This window comes from Pleurodeles waltl, chromosome 12 (assembly GCF_031143425.1).
Source record: "Pleurodeles waltl isolate 20211129_DDA chromosome 12, aPleWal1.hap1.20221129, whole genome shotgun sequence".
In the NCBI taxonomy this organism is placed as follows: Eukaryota; Metazoa; Chordata; class Amphibia; order Caudata; family Salamandridae; genus Pleurodeles; species Pleurodeles waltl.
Window position 1 is genome coordinate 204,304,849 of NC_090451.1, and position 22,324 is coordinate 204,327,172.

At 43.0% G+C, this 22,324-nt stretch overlaps 1 protein-coding gene across 1 annotated transcript in view; it reads right to left on the reverse strand.

Annotated features, from left to right (window-relative positions):
* The window catches only part of GALNS (galactosamine (N-acetyl)-6-sulfatase), a 205,772-nt gene that overhangs the window by 15,414 nt on the left and 168,034 nt on the right, over positions 1–22,324 (reverse strand). The window contains exon 13 of the mRNA XM_069216492.1: positions 9,583–9,700. Coding sequence (XP_069072593.1) covers positions 9,583–9,700 — 118 coding nt within the window. The remainder of the gene's footprint in view (positions 1–9,582; positions 9,701–22,324) is intronic.

Sequence of the window (22,324 nt, forward strand, 5' to 3'; positions counted from 1 at the left end):
GACAGACAGTAGCTGGTGCCTGAGGGCACTGTACGGGTTTCACCTCTGGGCGCTACTGTACTTTTGCCACAGCATTCATCTTCAAAATATAAACGCAGAATAAATAAACACAGAATTAGTCTTCGGAATCATTTCAGGTGGAACTTGAAGTTAGTGTCGTGACTTCGGTCCTTGGGCTTCTAACACCGGTAGAAACACATCCTGCCTCCTCCATGATTCAGATGCTTCTGTCACCTGGATGCAGTGGCTGAGTAAATGTAAGCATTTCAGGTTCAAAATGCAGTGAGCCTGTGCGCGTCTGCATGACTGGGAAAAACCATCAGCCTAGGCACTCGGTCCTTTCCATGAAAGATTTTGTTACAAGAATCTTCATGTTTTGTTAAGCATGAATGGGCATGACAGGGCCAGGCCGCCGCGATGTGCAGGGTGGCACAGGGCAAAGCAGCGGAACCTCTTCTGCAGGATGTATGTGTGGTTTGCCACTTCCTTCCCTAGGCTTCTCTCTCGACATATTTGGCTATTTATTGATGGGTTTTATGACAGGCTTGCTACCTTTTGGTTACTTCAGAGTGCCAGGGGAGAGCAGTGGACAAGATTACAGTGACAATGGAAGTTAGAGTACCCTCGGAAAGGTGGAGGCATTACCCCATGTTCTGCGACAGCAATCCCGAACCAGGGGGAGACGATTAGAAAGCAAGTGGGAAGAAGCGTTCCGTCTTCAGGCGTTTCCTGAACCGACGGTGGTTGGGTTCAGATCTTAAGGTGCTGCTAAGCGCATTCCCCTGTATCCTACTACACAAAGTATCTATGTCAGACCTTACATTAGAATACAACTGATGCACCGCACATTGTGTTCCCTGCTATCACTACGCGTTAGATTACAAGAACTTGTCTAATTTGTGGAACTTCTGCACTGTGCACGAAAAAAACCACTAACCACAGCTCCAACTAGCTTTGCGTTTGATGTTTTGCTCATACTAGAAATATACATTCAGTTTGCACAATATAACTTTACAGTTACTTCCAAATTTAATTAAAAAAAAACTCCTATGACCCCAACACCCACTCAACAAAAACCTCACCCATTCATCCATGCACATCACATCCCTACTTTCAGCCTAGAGCAGTGGTTCCCAACCTTTTGGTTTCTGTTGACCCCCACTTTAACATTAATGGAACCCAGGGACCCCCACGGAATCATCATGGGAATCCGGGGACCCCCGTCTGAGTCATTAGTGGAAGCTGGGGACCTAATTTGTCAATATTTGTTAATATTTTTTAATTTTCTAGGCTCTCACGGACCCCTTGAGAAGGCTTCGCGGACCCCCAGGGGTTCGCGGACCCCCAGGGGTCCCCGGACCACAGGTTGGGAACCACTGGCTTAGAGCATTGCTCAAATCTACAATACCGTCTTTGGTTTTGAACATCTGAGGGCGAAAATTATTTTTACAGTTTTAGGAGTTCAATTCGTGGTGTTATGTTGCCCTCTAGTGGCTATTTATAATATGATGATCGACTTTACTTCCTGCTGCCAGTTTAGATGTCATTATACTCATAAGAAATACACTTTATAAGTGTCAGATTTTGATTACATAAACATACAGAACGAGGGAACGAACTGAGACAGCCTCTCGGAAATGGGGAAATCATGGACAGCTCAAAATATCGTTTGGCCTAAATAAACATAAGATAGAATGTTTTATCACAACCACAAGCTGATTCCAAACCCCTTCATTTGCTACAAAAGCATATTCCAAATTACCTCACATTTGGTAAAACCTCTACATTACACCTAAACTCCTACATCTACACCTCTGTTCCCCTGTTGAAAGATCCTTGCCCTGAGATTAGAACAGTTAAACATGTAGCTGAGAACTGGTCGTGTCTGGGCCCCTGCCTCCTCCACAGTTGTCAGGAGCATCACATCACCTCCTCACTGAGAATCAATATAGTTTAAATTCCTTTCATTCTCAACCCTAGGCGTGCAGATTCTCTGTAAGTTGTAAGGTACAGGGATCTACAGCTGCATAGCCAGAAGCCTGTAAGGAATTCCAGGGGTCAGGCGTCTTTCCATCATGGCCCTAAAGAGAGTACCAGTAAGCTTACCCCTTGGTTTAGATGTAGCATGCTGGGCCGCACCAGGGGGACCTGACCTGGAAAGGTGCAGTGATCAATTTCAATTTCCTAAAGAGGTAACCTCATCTTCCACGTAGAACCGTAACGCGCCAGTTTAACAGTGCTGCTGGCTACCGTGTTGTCACATTATGGGAGACAGACACTGGAGTGCTTTCCAAGATACCTTCCAACACCCACCAATAGCCCCACCTGTGGATTTTTGGGGGAGGGGGGTTAGAAAAGCAGCCTACCATGTGAAGGAGTGAATATCAGAGATTACCTCAACATGGACTGCATGCTGTAGAGTAGCCTGGTGCAGTTAGGGTTGGGTGACTCCTTAAGAGGAGTCACCTCAAAAAGCAAGATGGCTGGGGATGGGGTAGAGGTGAAGACGCTGGGTGCTTCAAGGTGGGGTAGGAAGATGGGGTGCTTCACAGTGAGATCAAAGATCCTAGTTCTGTGTCTAACAAGAGACTAGGGGCCATATGTACGAACACTTTTTCCCATAGACACAGAATGGGTAAAAACCTTTGCTACATCTGGCCCTAGGTGATCCCTAGTTGTGCAGGAGCTACAGGTGCAGTTGGTCTGCTATATACATGGACAACACAGGGTCAGGAAAACAAGTAAACAATTGCATTCCCTGTTTTACTCATCCCACCCTGTTCTGCCAAACATGTCCAACTGGCCATCTGAGTGGGAAGTTGGGAGGAATGAGAAGAACTTTCCTTGTAGAACTATGGATGGCTAGAGGGCATTTTTGCTTGTGCAAATGACACCACTGGCCTCCTCACGTTCAGCAAATACCTATTTACTCGAACTCATGCCACAAGAGCTGCTGAGGTTGTGTCTTTGAGGAGAACTACTGCTACTGAAGTGATCAGCACCCTCACTAGGATCTTTTCCTTGTGTCGGAATTCCCAGGACTGGTTTATGACTGACAACGCAACTTTAGGTCCACATACATGAAGGCAATGTAGGATGTGCTGTGTGAATTACCACTTACTATCATCCGTAGACCAATGCACTGGTGGAAATGTATAACAAAACCAGGAACTGTTTAATGGATGCTTTGTAACAGCCTTGTAGTGGAAGGGAACAACCTCTTGTCATGACCCCTCTGTCAACTGGGAGTGCCCTCGAAAGAAGTAGGGTTCAGTCCTTTTGGAAAGAAGTAGAGTTACGTTGCTTTGGACCACTCTAAAACCACCCCATCAGTTTCCCTCTCTCTGTAGCCTTCTCGTGCCTAACCAGAAAACAGCCATTAGTGGTTGCCAGGAAGGTGAGGAAGTCCTGACCCTGTAGCCATGCTGTCCTTGAAGTACTCCTGAATCCTTACGTTGTGTTTAAGAAAATAATTTCTCTCAGCTACAACAGGATGTCATATAAGGTACAGGAATGTTTTAAGGCAGAGATGGTCGAGATTATGGGCATAGGAGTTTTTGATAGTTTGTATAGTACAAGCACCAGTCCACTGGTGATAGCAACACCAAGCAAGGGTCCTACACTTCTGCATCGGCTTTTAGGGTGACAATACAGTTAGCAAGACTGATGTCCTACTGATTCCACAACATAATTAGCTTGTGTATAAGGCGAGTGCAGTAATGTACCTTCTGGCTCCTGGTAAACTGCACTAGCCTATGAAGCAAAGGAGAAGACAATATTTTTCTGTGTGTGATGTCCACTGCCACATCGGGGTGTTCAATGGTTAGTTCTTATGCCCTTGTGGGTTGTGAAATACCTGTGACACATTCCAGAGACTGGTGAACGATATGCTAGCTGGAGTGGAGGCTTTCTGTGTAGCACAATCTTCAGTGATAACTGTAAGGAAGGGATTGGCTCTGCTGCAGAAGGGTAGACTGACCATAAAGGACAGAAAGTATCAGACTAGGTGCAGACTTGGCCGTCTTCAGTGGTGTAACTTGGCTACCAAGCAACTTGTGGCCAGATCTTTGGAAGACAATTTCAAGCTTCACTGGACTGGGAGGTACTCAAAACCCAGACACATCTGAGGGTACTTTTATAAATTAATTCCCAGCTATACAACCATAGATGCATCCTTTATTGGTGCTGACACCCAATAAACAGCAAAAGAAAGTTATCTGGAACGTAGATGGCATTTGAAGACCCGACAAACGCACTGAAACAAACATCTTCACAGAAAGTCTTCAACTACAGTCAGCCCTTCAGCAGTGCAGGTGGATACTTGTGACAAGGGAATTCTCACTCAACCAAGGTGAAGAATAGGTATCAATGTGACACCTTTATCAGTAATGGGCGAAAGCACAAGAGCAAGACTGGGCTGTAGCTGCAAGAAGAGCTGAGCCACACCTGTGCCTTTAGCCTCTCTATGTCTTGTTTGTCTGGATAACGCTTATGGACCAGAAGGATTAAAAAACCTAAAAGTGGCTAATACCTATGAATTATGACAATCCTAAGATTCTGGGGTAATACATTTCCCACCATTTGTTAGACTTCACTATGTAGCACTAGACAGGCCATCTCATCAGAATGCAGATGACCCTTCTAAAATCTGTAGCCAATCATATCACAGTCTACTGGGGCAGTCTCATTAGGGAGGGAGGTGCAGTTGGAACAAAAGTCCTTTGTGTGGCCTAAAAAAGCTGTGATGTCTTAGCCGGTTTGTTTCTTCTGCTCTACCATCTGATTTCCTCAGACTCAAAAATGTGCAAGCCCGCTAGAGTTGCTCCACATTTCAGTCATGTTGTTCTTCAAACGAGATTTATTCTGTTGAAAGGAGTAACACCCAAAGATTTCCCCAACTAGGCACCTGGTTTTGAGGTGGAAGGAGCTGTAGGAGGTGGGATTATAGTCCAGAGATATAGACCTTTTTATGTATACTCATGTGGGGAACACTGCCTACTGACTCTCCGCAGTATAAGCCTCATAAAGACTCCAGTCTCTTTAGCCTCCTTGTTGGTGGCACTTGGGTGGGCAGCAGATGTTATTTGTGATTGCTTCATTGTATCTAATTCACGGTGGCTGTGCAAAGGGACAGGTGTACATGGTAGCATAAGATGGTGGTCATCCTTTTCAGAAGTGTTTTGTCTTTGGTGGGCATGACAGTCTGCAGATTCATAGTCATGGAGTTGGCTTTTGAGTGGAGGAGTTCGTGGCTTTCCTTCAGTTCTGTGCTTTTTCCTTCCCCTGTGCTGCTAGCCTTAACAGGACACACATAATGCTCTGCCTGCACTTTCAGGTTTGGACCCTTATCAGTTTCATCAGGCAGCAGTTTGGTCTGTGATAGCTTCCAGCCTGGGGCCTGCACAGTTGGATATTTCCTGGCCTCACAAGTTAGTATGTTGTACTTCATCTAAACTTCAGGGAGACTCTGCACACCAGCAGACGTTTGATGATTATTGCCCTCCTTCAGGCCTGGGATGAGCTAAATTATAGAATCAATGCGTAGCTCTGATCAGTTCTTTTGGAGAGGAGTGTTCTTGCTCTTCGAGATGAGTGAATCACTTACAACCTGGTACCTTTTCAAGGCACAGCAGACTAACAGATGTTTGTGGATGACGCCTCAATGAACTGAGGCATCTAAGGAGAGACAAGATCCATGTGGAGCAGCCGGCCTGGAAGGACGGATGTGAAAGACAGATAATCAGTGTTAAAGGGGATTAAGAAGTATCATTACATCTGCCCCTAATCAAAAACTGTGAGAACAACTGAATTCTCAGTTTGTCTCAACCGACCTGTATCCTGGCTCTACACAGACTCCCGGATCCCGGCAACACTAGCCCAAAACAATAGAACCGCACAGAACACTACTCAGAATTCACTGCCACCTGAACCAAAGAAAGACCATACATGGACAAACCAACTCCAGCACAGCTATAGAACTGCTACCGCCAACTTTGCAATCCTACACCTGCCTAACTATGTTTGATGTGAGATGGATGGGGTTGGGGTCAAAAGCCACTTTCTCAATCAAAATCTCAATGGGGACATATCACCAGTGTGGATACATCTGGATGGCTCAACACCAAACTTGACAGGCAGACAGAGTTTATACAGAGAGAGAGAGAGAGAGAGAGAGATTGTCCTTTTTTGATTTTGTGACAATCCTTCCAGTGGTTGAAAGAACAAAAGGGCATGAAATGTATGTACAGAATGGCAGTCGGGTTAAAGACTGGAATTTGAATCAGACTTGGCCATTTGATTGCCAAGCAGGAGTAACTCGAATTTGCTTAGGCAGCCATTTTGAAAATGAATAAGCCTACAACCTTGTGAGGGAAAGGTGAGCTCAGCGACTCACAAGCAGACCAGGTTACACCTTGGAATGGTGTAAAATGCTCTACTTCATAGATAAAATCCAACTGGTTCATGGGAGGAGTTGAAGAATTTCAAAGAAATAGAGTGAGTACTGACAATGCAGCATATGCATGTATTGTGAAGAGTGCATGGCTGAAGGCATGCTGGGTGTGTGCTACATTTAGATGTACCATGTCCCACTACCTCTGTATGTTGTTTATAATGTGCATAACAAAGACTGCAGCTTTTCCGCATGTACCATATCACCTTATATGTAGTGGACACAGAGCAAGGGCTCTTTCCCTACACAGAAGCCCCCATTCCCAGTTTGTAGCACTGTTGTTGCCATTTGTTGTGTGTTTTTGTGATGTTATGTTTGTGAAAACATAAGCAACGCATTTTGAGGGTTGTGGCTGCCTAGGCAACATAGAGGGTGAATTTCATTCATTTTTAAGTTTTGGACTGTAATCATAAGGAATCTTCAACTGAGGTTTTTCAGGAAATCTGAACAGAAACAAACACACACACCAGTGCTTAATTTGTAAATAAAAATGTGCCGGTGCCCAAAGCCCTCCTCTCAAACACAAGGATGCTGCAATTAAATGTGCGAGCACGGAATACTGAGGCAGCGTAATCCTGAAGCCATCTCGGGCCTCTTCAATCCATTTACAGCCAGTCCCTGCCCCTTCAGCTCACTCCTGCAACTTCCTGCTTTCCCCCTTTCTGACGCCTTTTCATTTTTCTCTTCCTCCATCTTTCCCATATGTGTCTTTTGCTCGCAGTCAATGCTTGAGGCAGGAAAATAAGCGCCGACCCTCAAAAATAAGTGCTGGTGCTCCGTACCAAAAATAACAAGCACAAATTAAGCACTGACACACACACACATTCTAAAGTCAACTTTGTTGGATGTGATGCAGACATAGTGGCTTTTCAAGAGTTTCCCAGACTGTCCCCCCGTTGACAGAAACCTTATATTTGCAAAGAAAGGACAAGTCCTTACGTCATCTATTGATGGTAGTCTCCTCACCTATCAAACTTTCTTCCAATGCTCACAGCATGATTGGCCGAGTGCGTAGTCCTCTATCACTGTAGAGGCAATGTGAGCATGGGAGTAATTGTGGCATCAATGACCTACCATAAGGAATATGTCCCTCAATGCTGCTTCCCTCATGGACATTAGAGTGCACATTGGTATCTGGCTGATCCAGATCTGTGAACCTGCTCCTCTATCACCCTTCCTCTCCTTTTCCACGTCACCACAGAGCTCACACTCCCTACCCTCTGTTGCGCATACTTTCATGTCCCAGGCTGCTGTCTACAAAAAAGATAAGGACGACTCCACCTATCACCACAATTATGATGAGATCTCTTAAGGATGGAGTTATTAATGAGACTGTGACAAACTTCGCTAGCCTTCACATTAGCATCACAGAGAAAAACCTTTCCCACGCATACAGGGAGTGCAGAATTATTAGGCAAGTTGTATTTTTGAGGATTCATTTTATTATTGAACAACAACCATGTTCTCAATGAACCCAAAAAACTCATTAATATCAAAGCTGAATATTTTTGGAAGTAGTTTTTAGTTTGTTTTTAGTTTTAGCTATGTTAGGGGGATATCTGTGTGTGCAGGTGACTATTACTGTGCATAATTATTAGGCAACTTAACAAAAAACAAATATATACCCATTTCAATTATTTATTATTACCAGTGAAACCAATATAACATCTCAACATTCACAAATATACATTTCTGACATTCAAAAACAAAACAAAAACAAATCAGTGACCAATATAGCCACCTTTCTTTGCAAGGACACTCAAAAGCCTGCCATCCATGGATTCTGTCAGTGTTTTGATCTGTTCACCATCAACATTGCGTGCAGCAGCAACCACAGCCTCCCAGACACTGTTCAGAGAGGTGTACTGTTTTCCCTCCTTGTAAATCTCACATTTGATGATGGACCACAGGTTCTCAATGGGGTTCAGATCAGGTGAACAAGGAGGCCATGTCATTAGATTTCCTTCTTTTATACCCTTTCTTGCCAGCCACGCTGTGGAGTACTTGGACGCGTGTGATGGAGCATTGTTCTGCATGAAAATCATGTTTTTCTTGAAGGATGCAGACTTCTTCCTGTACCACTGCTTGAAGAAGGTGTCTTCCAGGAACTGGCAGTAGGACTGGGAGTTGAGCTTGACTCCATCCTCAACCCGAAAAGGCCCCACAAGCTCATCTTTGATGATACCAGCCCAAACCAGTACTCCACCTCCACCTTGCTGGCGTCTGAGTCGGACTGGAGCTCTCTGCCCTTTACCAATCCAGCCACGGGCCCATCCATCTGGCCCATCAAGACTCACTCTCATTTCATCAGTCCATAAAACCTTAGAAAAATCAGTCTTGAGATATTTCTTGGCCCAGTCTTGACGTTTCAGCTTGTGTGTCTTGTTCAGTGGTGGTCGTCTTTCAGCCTTTCTTACCTTGGCCATGTCTCTGAGTATTGCACACCTTGTGCTTTTGGGCACTCCAGTGATGTTGCAGCTCTGAAATATGGCCAAACTGGTGGAAAGTGGCATCGTGGCAGCTGCACGCTTGACTTTTCTCAGTTCATGGGCAGTTATTTTGCGCCTTGGTTTTTCCACACGCTTCTTGCGACCCTGTTGACTATTTTGAATGCAACGCTTGATTGTTCGATGATCACGCTTCAGAAGCTTTGCAATTTTAAGAGTGCTGCATCCCTCTGCAAGATATCTCACTATTTTTGACTTTTCTGAGCCTGTCAAGTCCTTCTTTTGACCCATTTTGCCAAAGGAAAGGAAGTTGCCTAATAATTATGCACACCTGATATAGGGTGTTGATGTCATTAGACCACACCCCTTCTCATTACAGAGATGCACATCACCTAATATGCTTAATTGGTGGTAGGCTTTCGAGCCTATACAGCTTGGAGTAAGACAACATGCATAAAGAGGATGATGTGGTCAAAATACTAATTTGCCTAATAATTCTGCACTCCTTGTACATTTATGCATATTGTCATTAAGTCTTGATTTTGAAAATGTAGGCTGTTCAACAAAGAATCTCCTAGTTTGAAAGCAATTGAGGAGAAAGACGCAATAACCATAGTACTTTAATTATTATGTTGCATCAAATGAAGTTGTGCTAAAACAAATGATGTGTTTCCAGATCCTTACCATGACTGCGCGATCGCAGACGTTGAGCTGGGGTTCTCCTGGCACCATCCTTTTCTGATGCTGTTGGACTATGGATAATATCTGCTGGATAGCACCCTGGTACTCTGCGCTAGTCACTCTGAAAAGGATAGTGCACACAGAAGTCATGATTTGTGGCAATCAGCATGGCAAGGATTTCTCCATGGCCGTAACAAGATAGAGTACATTTATACCACAAAAGAAATCCCGCAAAGAACTAACCACCCAGCATTCCTAAATGTTGGAGCCAGCAGAGGAGGTCTACTGTTTATATAACTATTAAACAAGACCGCAAAGATGTGTACCAGTGCCAGGCAAGATGTGTGCCACTGCTGGGCTTAACACATGACAAGTAACACCATCACACAGGACTACTAGGATATGTACCAGTGTCAGGCAAACCCTCTGAGAACAACCCAGGTAAGCAGGCCTCACATGGTGTGTGGCACTGTCAGAAAGGCCGTAATGTCACACTATGAAATTAGATCAGATTTGTGTGCCACTATCAAACAAGACCCACAATGTGTGTACCTGTATTATTCAAAGCCCCTGTCATACACGGCCCCGGGGAGTGAACCAGTGTCAGACAAAGCCTGGAGTATTTGCCACTATCGTTTAACCATGTAGTCACTATCCATGTCAGACGTCACCAGAATATTTCATTAGCAATTGAACCAGCAAGTGTACGTCCTAGTATAAGACAAAATGGTTTTTGTATGTCACTGTCAAAGACTACTTCAGGGTATGCACCATCACCAAACCAACCCAATATTGTAATACTATCAATAAACAACCCCTACCACAGTGTGTACACTATCAGACACCATTCACTGTGTCTGCATTATCAAATCAGAGTACGCGAATGGGCTACTATTGAAGAACCCTCTGTTGTAAGCCATTATCAAATAAGTGCCCTTCAATCAAGCAACATCCCAAATGTGGACCACTATGAACCAGATGCATCACTCTTTACCCTAGCCAACAAGGTCCATCTAAATTGAGTATGTCTCAAGTGAACCCCGCTACTAAGATGGAATCAAATATTACCTTTTTCCTGCCAAAAATATATATATTACTGTAATATTTTCGGAAAAATATTCTCATCATTTTTTAGATAAAATAGCTGGTGAGGTTCCCAATGGTTGTTTCGTCCTTCAAGAATTGACTTCAGAATAACTACTTTCTTTGGGGGAATAAAACAGAACTATTTAAATATAATGTGCGGAAAATCTTGAATGCGCCCAGAAGAAGTATCAAAGAGATGAGCAAAGAACAGCTTTAATAACTTCCTAAACCCTTTGTGTTAGACCTGGAATCCTTGGTGTAGTCTCCCCTATCTTTTTGCCTTTGCTTCCCATGTTTTGTCTGTTTGCTGAACTCTGTTTTTGCTGGTTTTGGTACTCTGGGCACTTTACCACTGCTGACCAGTGCTAAACTGCATGTTCTCCCTGTGTAAATTGCATGTGTAATTGGCTTTTCCATGATTGGCGTATTCGATTTACTAGTAAGTCCATAGTGAAGTGCACTAGAGGTGCCCAGGGTCTGTAAATCAATTGCTACTAGTGGGCTCACAGCACTGATTGTGCCACCCACATGAGTAGCCCTGTAAACATTGATCAGACCTGCTACTGCAGTGTCTGTGTGTGCAGTTTTAAACTGCCAATTCGACCTGGCAAGTGTATCCACTTGCCAAGCCCAAACCTTCCCTTTTTATACATGTAAGACACCCCTAAGGTAGGCCCTAGGTAGCCCCATGGGCATGGTGCAGTGTATGTTAAAGGTGGGACATGCACTGATGTGTTTTACATGTCCTAACAGTGAAATACTGCCAAATTTGGTTTTCACTGTAGCAAACGCCTATCCCTCTCATAGGTTAACATGGGTGTTGTCTTTAAATATCTTTTAAGTGCAGATAGAGATATGGAGTTTGGGGTCTCTGAACTCACAATTTAAAAATACATCTTTTAGTAAAGTTGGTTTTTAAATTGCCAGTTTGAAAATGCCACTTTTAGCAAATGGGCATTTTCTTTCTTAAACCATTCTGTGACTCTGCCTGCTTGTGTATTCCCTGTCTGGGTCAGAACGACAGTTGGGCTGTTTTTGAATCTCCCCTAGACAGTGACACAAAGGGGCAAAGGGTGTAGCCTGCATATCCTGATGGGTTATCTGGGCTAGAGTGAAGGGAGGAGCTGACACAACTGAATGGGCAGGGCCTGCCCTCACACAATGCAGTCTCCACCCCCCCCTCCAGTGTGTGTCTGGGGCCAGACCTGGGCAAGGCATGATCTGATGAACAACAGAGACTTTCCTTTGACATTTGCCTACTTCAAAGGCAGAAAGGGGTATAAGGAGTGGACCCAAAACCCCAGAATTTCAGATTTTTTCTGGAACCAAGAGGAACCTCTGCCAAGGAGAAGAGCTGAACAGCTGGACGAGTACTGCCCCTTTGCCTGTCTCTGTGCTTTGCTGGGTTGGCACGTAGTTGCTGCTTCTGCCTAAAAGAGGACAAAGATTGGACTTTGTGGTATGTACCTGCTTCTGAAGTGTCTCCAAGGGCTTGGACTGAGATTAACTCCTGTTTTTAAGTCTCAGTGCAATCAAAGTCTTCCTCTCTTCTCCATCTCCTCACCAGCACCTGGACTCTCTGCCGAGACTCCTGCCCTGGCAAGTGGTGCCCTATCCAGTCTCTTGGCCCATGAAAGGTGAAGCTGGTAGAACCAAGATGGAAATCCATGCACAGGAGCCGTGCAGGAAAAATTTCGATGCACCACCTGCAACGCGGCTGTAAAAACGAAGCACCACCTGCATCACGGCTGAGAAATCAACGCACCACTTGCATGGCGGATGGGAAATTGACGCATCATCTACATCATGGCTGGAGAATTGCACGCTCACCCGTGTGGCTGTATTTTTTATGCAAACCAGGTACTTTGTGTAAATTAAACAGAGTGCAGCAAGCTCATAGGGAGACGCATCAATCCCTAATAGTTTCCAAGTAATCACACTGAACGCCAACAGTGTTGAAAGAGAGAATATAGTGTGCACCTCCACCAAAGTTCCTGCTGCACCAAGGAACCACAGGGGTGCAAAACACACCCCAATTGTTAAAGAAGAAAAAAAATGGGTGGTGCACCACTTAGGTTGTAGACATATTATTTGTATAGAGAAATCCCAAATAATTAGACAGGTGATAATACACGGTTTCTGTTCTTTTTTCTTCCAAAAGTTCTTTTTATTTGATCAAAAATGCTTTGATGAGAACAAGCAGCCAACGCGTTTCGCCCTATACAATTGGGCTTCTTCAGGGCTGCAAGAGTAACATATAACCATAAAAGAATTGAAATGACAGTGATGTTCCTAATGTCATACAATGTGTAAGACCAGACAAGAGATTTTACACAAAATACATAGTGCAAAGTATACAACAATATCTATATACAAGTGTGAAATGTATTCACCATAATTCTATGCATGAGTCAACCTCAGGTTGTAAATATAGAGTAGAACCGACAAGGAAAAAAGTAAGGAAAAAAAAGGAACAGGAGGACGAGGGAAGGAAAGGAAAATAATAGGTAACAATAAGTGATGGGTAACAAAGATTTAACTAAAAATGAAATAGAATAAAAGAGGAAGAAGGAATATTGACACAATATCAGAACGCCACCAGTGATTTGGTGAACACTAAATAAAATAGCATCAGCATTACCATACCAGTGTATATAGAAAGTATCCTTAGCAAGCAATAATAAGAAGCCCTTGATGGGAGCTGAAAAGTGAAATTATTCGTAGTGTGACCAAAGTGAGACAAAAGTGAAATGTAAACGTGAAAAGGTTAATTAATATCAACAAAAACAACCGACCTGAAAAGTTGTTCACAAGATATGTATAGACGCAAACCAGTTCTCAGAATACTAGAAATAAATACAAGAAAACAGAGAAAAGAAGGATACATAATTCAAAAGGATGTCACCAAAATTAGGAAAAAAGAGAGACGGACTAAGAGGCATTATATAACCTCAAAGTGGCATGAAGCCATATCAAAATACATTTAATTAGATAATGTATGTACATCCAAAAACGCATAGAACCAAATCCGAGTTATAAAATATGAGGCCGTTTACAGCCTTACCTGAAAAAGTGAATATATTAGTTTATGGGTAGTTGAAGTATAACTGGCCGGTCAGCAGCACACCGAAAGAGCAGAGAGACGGGCCCGGCCGTATTGCCACCCGTCGCGTAGAGAGAAATGAATAGAGCGTGTCACAGTAGCCGAAAACGCTGCCCGCAGTGCCGAAGATTTATAAACAACAGCCATACGTGAAAAAGTGGTATGAACATAGTCGACGGACTATGCCTAACGGGCCTCATTACCCAAACAGAGTAAATAGCGGCCATATTGAAAAGTGCAAACGAGGACGGCAATCGGATATATGGAAACATAGGAAAGAAGGAAATAGAGAATACTTAACAAAAATAATCAAACAGAAAAAGCTGGGATCCATGTGTATATATGTTTATAGACATTATTTTAAATAAGATACATGTGGGAAAAAGATGTATACAAAGAGAAGCAAAAGAAAAGTAGAAAAGAAAAGAAAAAGAGCAAGCCGGCCATAGACAAAAGCCCAAAAGTAAGTGAACAGTAACATCGCTCCATTAACAAAGAACAGAGTATATATACTCAAAAATGATATTATGATCATAGTTATAGTAGTGGTCAGGCCAATGGTCCCTATATTGTACAGTCTTAGATGTAAAAAACAAACACTTCGTTAGTGTAAGACAAACATTTGTTTCAGCGAAAATATCATGACAGCAAGCAAACTGGTGAACAAGTAACTATAAACAAATTATTGTCTATAGTTGATAAATCATTTGTTATAATATGTGGATCAGTCTCAATCATTATATACAAGGTTATAACATTTTACAATAAGATAATCGAGAGAAAATAAATATATATTGCGAAGTATTAATATGTAACAAACCCATTACAAGAAATAGTGAAACTCGTGATCAGTATTATGTCCCAACTCGACCGAACGTAAGCGACAGATCCAGGCTGCTTCTCTTTGGCGTAATTGCAGTTCTCTATTGCCCCCCCTGGGGTTGGGTGGAATATGGTCAATCCCATGAAATGATATTACATCATCAGGTTTATGCATCAATGTCATATGCAATGAAAGCGGATATCGGTTGTCATTGTTCTTAATAGCACGTATGTGCTCCTGTATTCGGTGTTTAAGCAATCTAATAGTGCTACCCACATAAATTTTGTTACATGTACATTTAAGAATATAAATCACAAATTTAGTGTTACAGTTGATGAAACTTTTGATGGTGAAAACCCCTGTATTGTTATAACAGAAGGTACTAATTTTATCCAAACCAAAAGCACAGACATTACATTCATGGCATGTATAGAAGCCCAAAGGCTTGGCTGGAAGCCAAGTGGATACATTAGGTACAGATACATAACTCGGACATAGAAAATTTCTCAATGTTTTGCCTCTTCGATAATTAATTCGAGGTGTTTCAGAAAGAGACCCTTTAAGTCCCTGTAGATCAGTAAGTAGATGCCAATGACGTTTGAGGATTTTGTAAATGCCCTGACTGTGGGCCGTATATCTAGTTACAAAAGACAAGCGTGCATTGTGTAAGTTCTTTTTATTTTTAGTTTTTAAAAGCAACATATCTTGTCTGGATGTGCGCATAATGCGTTGTTCTGCAGTTTGAAGCATCTGGTGGTTATAGCCTCTATTACTAAATCTTTGTTTAACAAGTCTAATTTGTTCACAAAAATTGGTCATCCGTACTACAGTTTCTTCGCACAAGTACCATTTCACCAAAAGGGATGTTATTAATGGTAGAGGGCGGATGTGCGCTTGTTGCATGCAGGAGGCTATTACAAGACGTAGATTTCCTATAGAGAACACTCTGTATAAAGTTGTTATGAATAAAAAATCTTATATCCAAAAAGTCGATACTGTCTCGACTATAGTGCAGACTGAGTTTCACATTGTAAGGATTGTCGTTGAGAAATGTGTGATAAAGAGTAAGTTGTTCAATAGATCCATTCCAAATCAGGATAATGTCATCAATATACCTTCCCCAGAACTTTGTGTAACAACAACGTTTCCATTGTTTTCTATGGAGTAAGATTCTATTATTTTGAAAATTCATATCATGACTTGTGTATGCTGGATTTTGGTTGTTCTGGTCTTGTTTGATTTAGATAAATATTAGCTACTTTTCTATACTGGTGTGATGTCCATTTTGTAGTGTTTTTACTGTGTTACTGTGTGTGTTGGTACAAAAACTTTACACATTGCTTTTGAGATAAGCCTGACTGCTTGTGCCAAGCTACCAAGTGGGTGAGCAGGCGATATCTTAAGTAAGTATCTCCCTTGCCCTGACTAGAGTGAGGGTGCCTGCTTGGACAGAATGCAAACTGACTGCCAACCAGAAACCCAATTTCTAACACTATGCATTTGGTTGGCACAGATTTCTGAATGTGAGCAGTTGGTAGTCATATTGATGAGGGCCAAGGTCTAGTGATGAGACATCCGGGTGAGGAGATGGAGAAGAATGCTTGAACAATACTGGATCAACAGCCTGAGTGAGGACCAAGATGGTCGCGCTGTCAAATCGCTCCACTGAGAGGGCCGGCGGGGAGCTAAACACAAGGGCCGGCACTGGTCAGTGGGCCAGATTTAAAGCAGAGATGCAGTCCTGAGACCTCCGACACCCGGTCAGGACCCATGGGGGGGCCTGGAGGCACCCAGAAAGTATATGTTTGGCTGCATCCACCTGTATTCCAACATGGTGCCGTCTGGAAGAGGAGAAGAGGATGGGCAGCACCTCACCATAACTCTGGCGTCTGGGGCCCCTGACCCTGGCTTGTAAGCAGGGCAGACATCAGGGTAGGACACCACTGCCCTTCAGATGAGTGAATAATTCGTGGACAAACAAGCAGGGGGACTGGCATTGTAGTACTTGCCACTCCCCCTCAACTGGCAAGGATCTGTGTAATGTCTCCCTGGGGCTGCCGGACCTGGAGACTTTATCATATTCTCAATCAGTGCTGACACAAGACCTGATTGGCACTGCAGTGCAGAGCTGTGGTCTGAAAAGGGGATTGGACAGCTCATCACTCAGGTACCCGCAAAATGTTATGGGGCAGCATTGTGTCCCTGGAAACCTGGGCCATGGCTCTCCATGTGTATGGGCTGCCCGCAACCGATCCCTTGATGGTGTCCAATATCAGCTTCTAGACAATATCCCTAATTAATGCAACTAGATTCAACTCCAGGGTCCTGATGTTGGGGGACACATATCACAACCAAAACTCACACTGATTTATCGCTCAATATCGGCTGCTACCACATTTTGGTCCTTCCTGATGATGACATTCCACAATCCAGATGGACAGAGTACACTATGTAGGCCTGTGGCAGAGGAAAAGAGCAGACCACGAGACATACTAGCTAAGTTCCACAAATACCAATACAAAGAAACAGCCCTAAAAGCAGTCAGGGTATGATATGTGCGACTGCATAATTTTCCAAGCCACCTCCCCAGCTACTATTTCTTCATCACCAACAGTTTTGCCCAACAACGGTTCATTTGAGAGAGCATAAAATACACTACCAATGGCTTTTCCCTTTAAGAACTGCCTTTTAACATGGGAATCACTCCCACCTCTTCTCGGAACTGGAGCCTGCAGCCCATGTGCTCTGGGTGGACCTCGGACACCAAGCCCTATTTCGGGAAGAGCCACCCCAGCCTCCCTGCAGCATACTTCATTGTGGCAGCTTCCTTGATCCCACAGGAGAAGAGGCACAAGATGAGACAGACTCGCGTCCAAGATCGCAACGGAGGGACGGACAGGCTCCGCGGAGTCGATACATCAACCATCACTGCGATCAGACACTCCGCTGTCTGGCTTACCATATGTTCCGAGATGATTGCTTTGGTGGCAGTGTTTGGCCCTGTGTGGGTCTCCAGCATAACAAACTACTTAGCTTCCTAAATGAACTCGTGCATGACCCAACCCCTACCAAAGGGGAGGGAGACCATGCGGACTGAACACCAGCCTCCAGAGCACCAGAAGACTGTTATAATTTAACCAACATTCATTTAGTTAAGATTGTTTCTTCGAATGTCACGGGACCCAACACCCCAACAAGCAAATTAAAATCTGACTATTTGTGGGCTGATTGGAATACACCATTCTGACTTTCAGGGAAACTCACTTGAAACTTATGGAGGAAACTAAATTTAAACACAAAGGCTATTCCCAGGGGATTTATTCATCTAGCGAATCCAAATATAATGGGGTGGCACTCTTGTTGCATACAAAGTTACCATTTATAAAATTGAATATCAAAAAAGAAAAAGAATGTAGATACCTCTTTGCCGAGGGAACCCTACAAAGAGAAACATCTCACTTTTGCAGTCATCTATCCCCAAAATGCCGGACAAGATTGACAAAATGCTAGACACCTGCCAGGTTTTAAAAAGGGGACACTATCCTCCTGGGGTATTCCAACGTTGTGTGGAATCCACTGATGGACAGAACAGGGGGAAGGAGCCAACACACAAGGGGCTTCACTAAGACTAAAAAACAAATGAAAAAAACTGGGCCTCTGTGACATTTGGAAACTCCCTAACGAGGAGAAGCAATATACATTCTTCTCGCCTGTTCACAGAACATTTTCAAGAATAGACTATTTTTTCCATTCCCTCCCCTCTCATACAGCTACTCTTCTATTCAAATATTGGGGTAATTACGGTCTCTGATCATGCCCCAATACACACTGTCTTGAATTGTGGGGAAGCCTTTAGGGGCTTCAGGAGATGGACTTTCAAACCATCTTTGCACCATGACACCGTTCTTCTGGATGAACTAAAGACCCATATTGCTGAATACTTTCAAGGAAATGATTTACAGGGAACCCAAGAGGGATTTCTCTGGATTGCCTTCAAGCCAGTCATATGGAGAGTCTGCATCAGGAAGGTGGTCTTTCTAAAAAAAAACTACACCGGTGCATAGCTAAGAGCTAGAACTGGCCATGGAGAAAAGAAGAGGAGGGATACAGGATCTCAGTGGGATAACTCAGGAGCCTAGACACTCAAAGCTGAGGTCTTACTTTTGAAACTAAAACACGCACACTTTACCCAGGGAAACAAGGTTATTGCTAAGGTTATTGAAAAACACACTTTGTCAGTCTTTCTGGATAAAAATAAAATTCTGAGTAAGTCACAATTTGGTGTCAGATCCAGGAACAGTACTGAAACTGTTTTAGTTGCAGCGGTAGAAGAACTGATTATGGACAACGATGGGAAGACTGCAGTGGACCTTTTAGACCTCTCTGTGGCTTTTGATACTGCGAGTCATGTGGTCTTACGTGAGCAGCTAGCTAAAATTGGGATCGCCGGTTCTGGTATGACCTGCTCTCCTCGTTTCAAGAAGATCGTGAGCAGAGGGTGACCCTTGGGGACTTTAATTCTAGAGCCTTTACTTTGCCTTGTGGGGTCCCTCAAAGGTCTTCCCTCAGCATTTTTTATTTATGTGTGGGTCCTTTAGCCAACTGATTTATTTGTTTGGTTTTACCACTATAGCATATGCCGACGATACTCAGATCGTAGTTTAGATCTCTGGCAATACCAAAAAAGTGGTGGACTGGTTCAACAACTGTATGCAGGCTATTGTAAATTGGATGAAAAGTAATTGTTTAAAACTAAATTTACAAAAAACAGAAGTTCTTTTATTTGGAAAAGATTGCACTTTCTGAAATCAATCTTGGCGGCTCAGTCCCTGGATTGTCTCCCTGTGCCAGCTCCGAAAGCTAGGAACTCTGATATTATTTTGGATGCACAATTATCTTTTATGGATCAGAGAAACAAACTGTTCTAAAATGTTAAGAATCATTTGACCTTTTATTCCATCAGAGCTGCAAAAATTGGTGGTCATATCCCTACTGTTATCTGAGTTAGACTACTGTAATGCCATATATTTGGGAATTAATCCGCAACCATTAAATCAGCATCAATTACTGCAAAACTCTGCTTGTCGCCTGCTTAAGAAACTACCAAAGTATCATTCAGCTAGAGAAGCTTTAGTGGCTCTTCACTGTCTCCCTGTCACAAAGAGAACTGTGTTTAAAGCACTATGTTTGGCAAATAAAGCACTCTATGGAAAAGGTCCTGATTACCTCAAAAAGAAAATTACATGGTATGTGCCACCAAGACCACTCTGACTTACCACAGCAAGAACAGTCCAGGTTCCTATGATTAAGAAAGGTACCCTAGGAGGTTGTAGTTTTGTTATATTACCGATCACCTTTGGAATAGACTTCCTCTGCCACTTAAATGCCCCAAAAAATGAGTTTGCTTTCGTAAGGAGTAGAAAACATGGCTGTTCTCTGCATTTCAAATACGTTTTTTGTTGCTGTTGGACATACTAGGTTGCTAGCGCCAAGATGCCCTAGGGCATTCGCACGTTTTATAAATTCAAAAATCAAAATCAAGGTAGGGCCATCATTAGCTCACCTCCTCAGAGCAAAGTGAAAGGACCTTTGTTGGGGACATCCTCTTAAGTGCACAGAGAAAATGACAAACTGGCAGCTTTTCATACTTCTTTACTCCTGCCTTTATGTGGCCGAAAGAACTCAGGACACCCTCCAGAAAGCATATCTGGTGTCTTGTCATTTACAGAGCATCACTCCCCAGTAATATGCAACAGTGGAGGATCCTATTTCAGCAGATGAAATAAGCTTAGCAATCAAATCTGTGAAAATAAGCAAAGCTTCATGACCCAAGGGATTTATAGGCAACTTCTATAAATAGTTCATATCTTAGATGACACCCTTTTGGATGCGCCTTTACTACTCCTTCATGTCAACCAGAAGAATCACATCATCCATAAAAGAGGCAACAATATCACTTGCACATAGACATTGGAAGGACCCTATGAGATGCGCTTCATATAGGCCCATACCTCTCCTGAATATCAACATTAAGATCTATACGAAAATCTTGTCTGCATGCCTGGAACCAATTATGTGCTCTCTTGTACACCCAGATCAATCGGACCTTATTGCAGGATGACAAACACATGACAATATTAGGAGGGTGGTTTGCCTGGTCGAGAAAGCAAAAAATAATGCGTTTCCGCATTTCTTTATCCCTCAATGCAGAGAAAGCTTTTGAACAGGTGGACTGGGCCTTCCAGTCAAGGATATTAGGGAGGCTAGGTATGAGCCCAAAATTGGTCCTGGTGGGCTACCAATACCCCAAAGTTTGCAACCTAGTTAATAGGACCCTAGCTGAGCCCATACAATTAGTTAGGTGCACATGTCAAGTGTGCCACCTGTCCCTTTACTTTTCACCCTTATAAAGCCCTCTGCATCCCAGATTGTGGAAAACAATGAGATACTGGCCTCGCCTTTGGGAAAGAAGAACATAAACTAATGTTATTCGTAGATGATGTCCTGTTGACTCTTATCAAACTAGAAACAACACTCCCTAAATTACAGGAGTATTAACTAAAAAAGGTCCACTATTCCCTTCTATATTTCTGAAGCTACTTTTTGTCACACTCAAACTGCCGAATTGGCCCTGGTATAGGTGGCAACTGAAAATTCACCTCAGACAAAAATTGTGCAGCACCACAACTGATTCTGGATTTATCCGCAGCTTTCGGCAAGGGTCACCAACAAATATGACTATTTATCCTTGACAGTCTAGTTATACAGGGTGCTGCTCTAAAATGGACCCTTTCTCAAAAATAGACAAATCCTGGATTCATGCCATTATGGACCTCAGCCACTCACAAAACAGACAGCATTGTCCTACAGAGATCTACCATCCCCCCTCTTCTATTTCAACTCTACCTGCCACCCACACCTCTGGCAGGTCCTCACCTAATTAATTGCTTTAATATTACATGCTAAAACTATGTAGATGACACAAATCATTATAAAGATGGAGAACCTCAAGAACCTTTACTCATCAAGACTTTATGACTGCCTCCACGCTACAGATATTTGAATGATGATTTGCTACATCAAAATCAGTGCTAAAAAAAAAACTAAAATCAGAACTTGCGGACAATGGTCCAATCAACAGCCCACAACTATGTGTCTCAAAGAATGTGAAGCCCTGCCAACAGCAGCAAAGGAAGTGAGGAATCATGAAGTGACCAGGGACTGAAAGCTATCATTGATTCCACACATTAATGAAGTCACACGGAAGTCCTGCTACACAATGAAAACCTTGAGGCCCATTTCTCCTTACCTGGGTTACCAACAAAAACTCCAAGCTATCCTTGCCCTTCTAATCTCCAAGGTCTATTAGGCTAACATCATGTACCATGGCACACCTGGCTTCCTCGACCACAGATTCAAAGTGATGCTGCAAAACTACTACTTCGGCTACATTTCCGGGAGCACACAAAATCAAACCTGCAAGCAAGGAAGTTTACATCTTCAACAAAACTAATCCAAGGAAAACTGACACTGTACCTACCATTGAGTTTCAAACATAACTCTCAAAATAGGACATTTTGTTCAAGACTAGCTAAACAAATCATCGTGCACCACTAGAGGAAAAATATATTAGTGAATCTGCATTCTCAGATAGGGCAGCAAGACTCTAGCACATGCCTTTCAAGAAACAAAATAAAAGTGTGGGTGTTCTGTAAGTAATACCACAAACTACT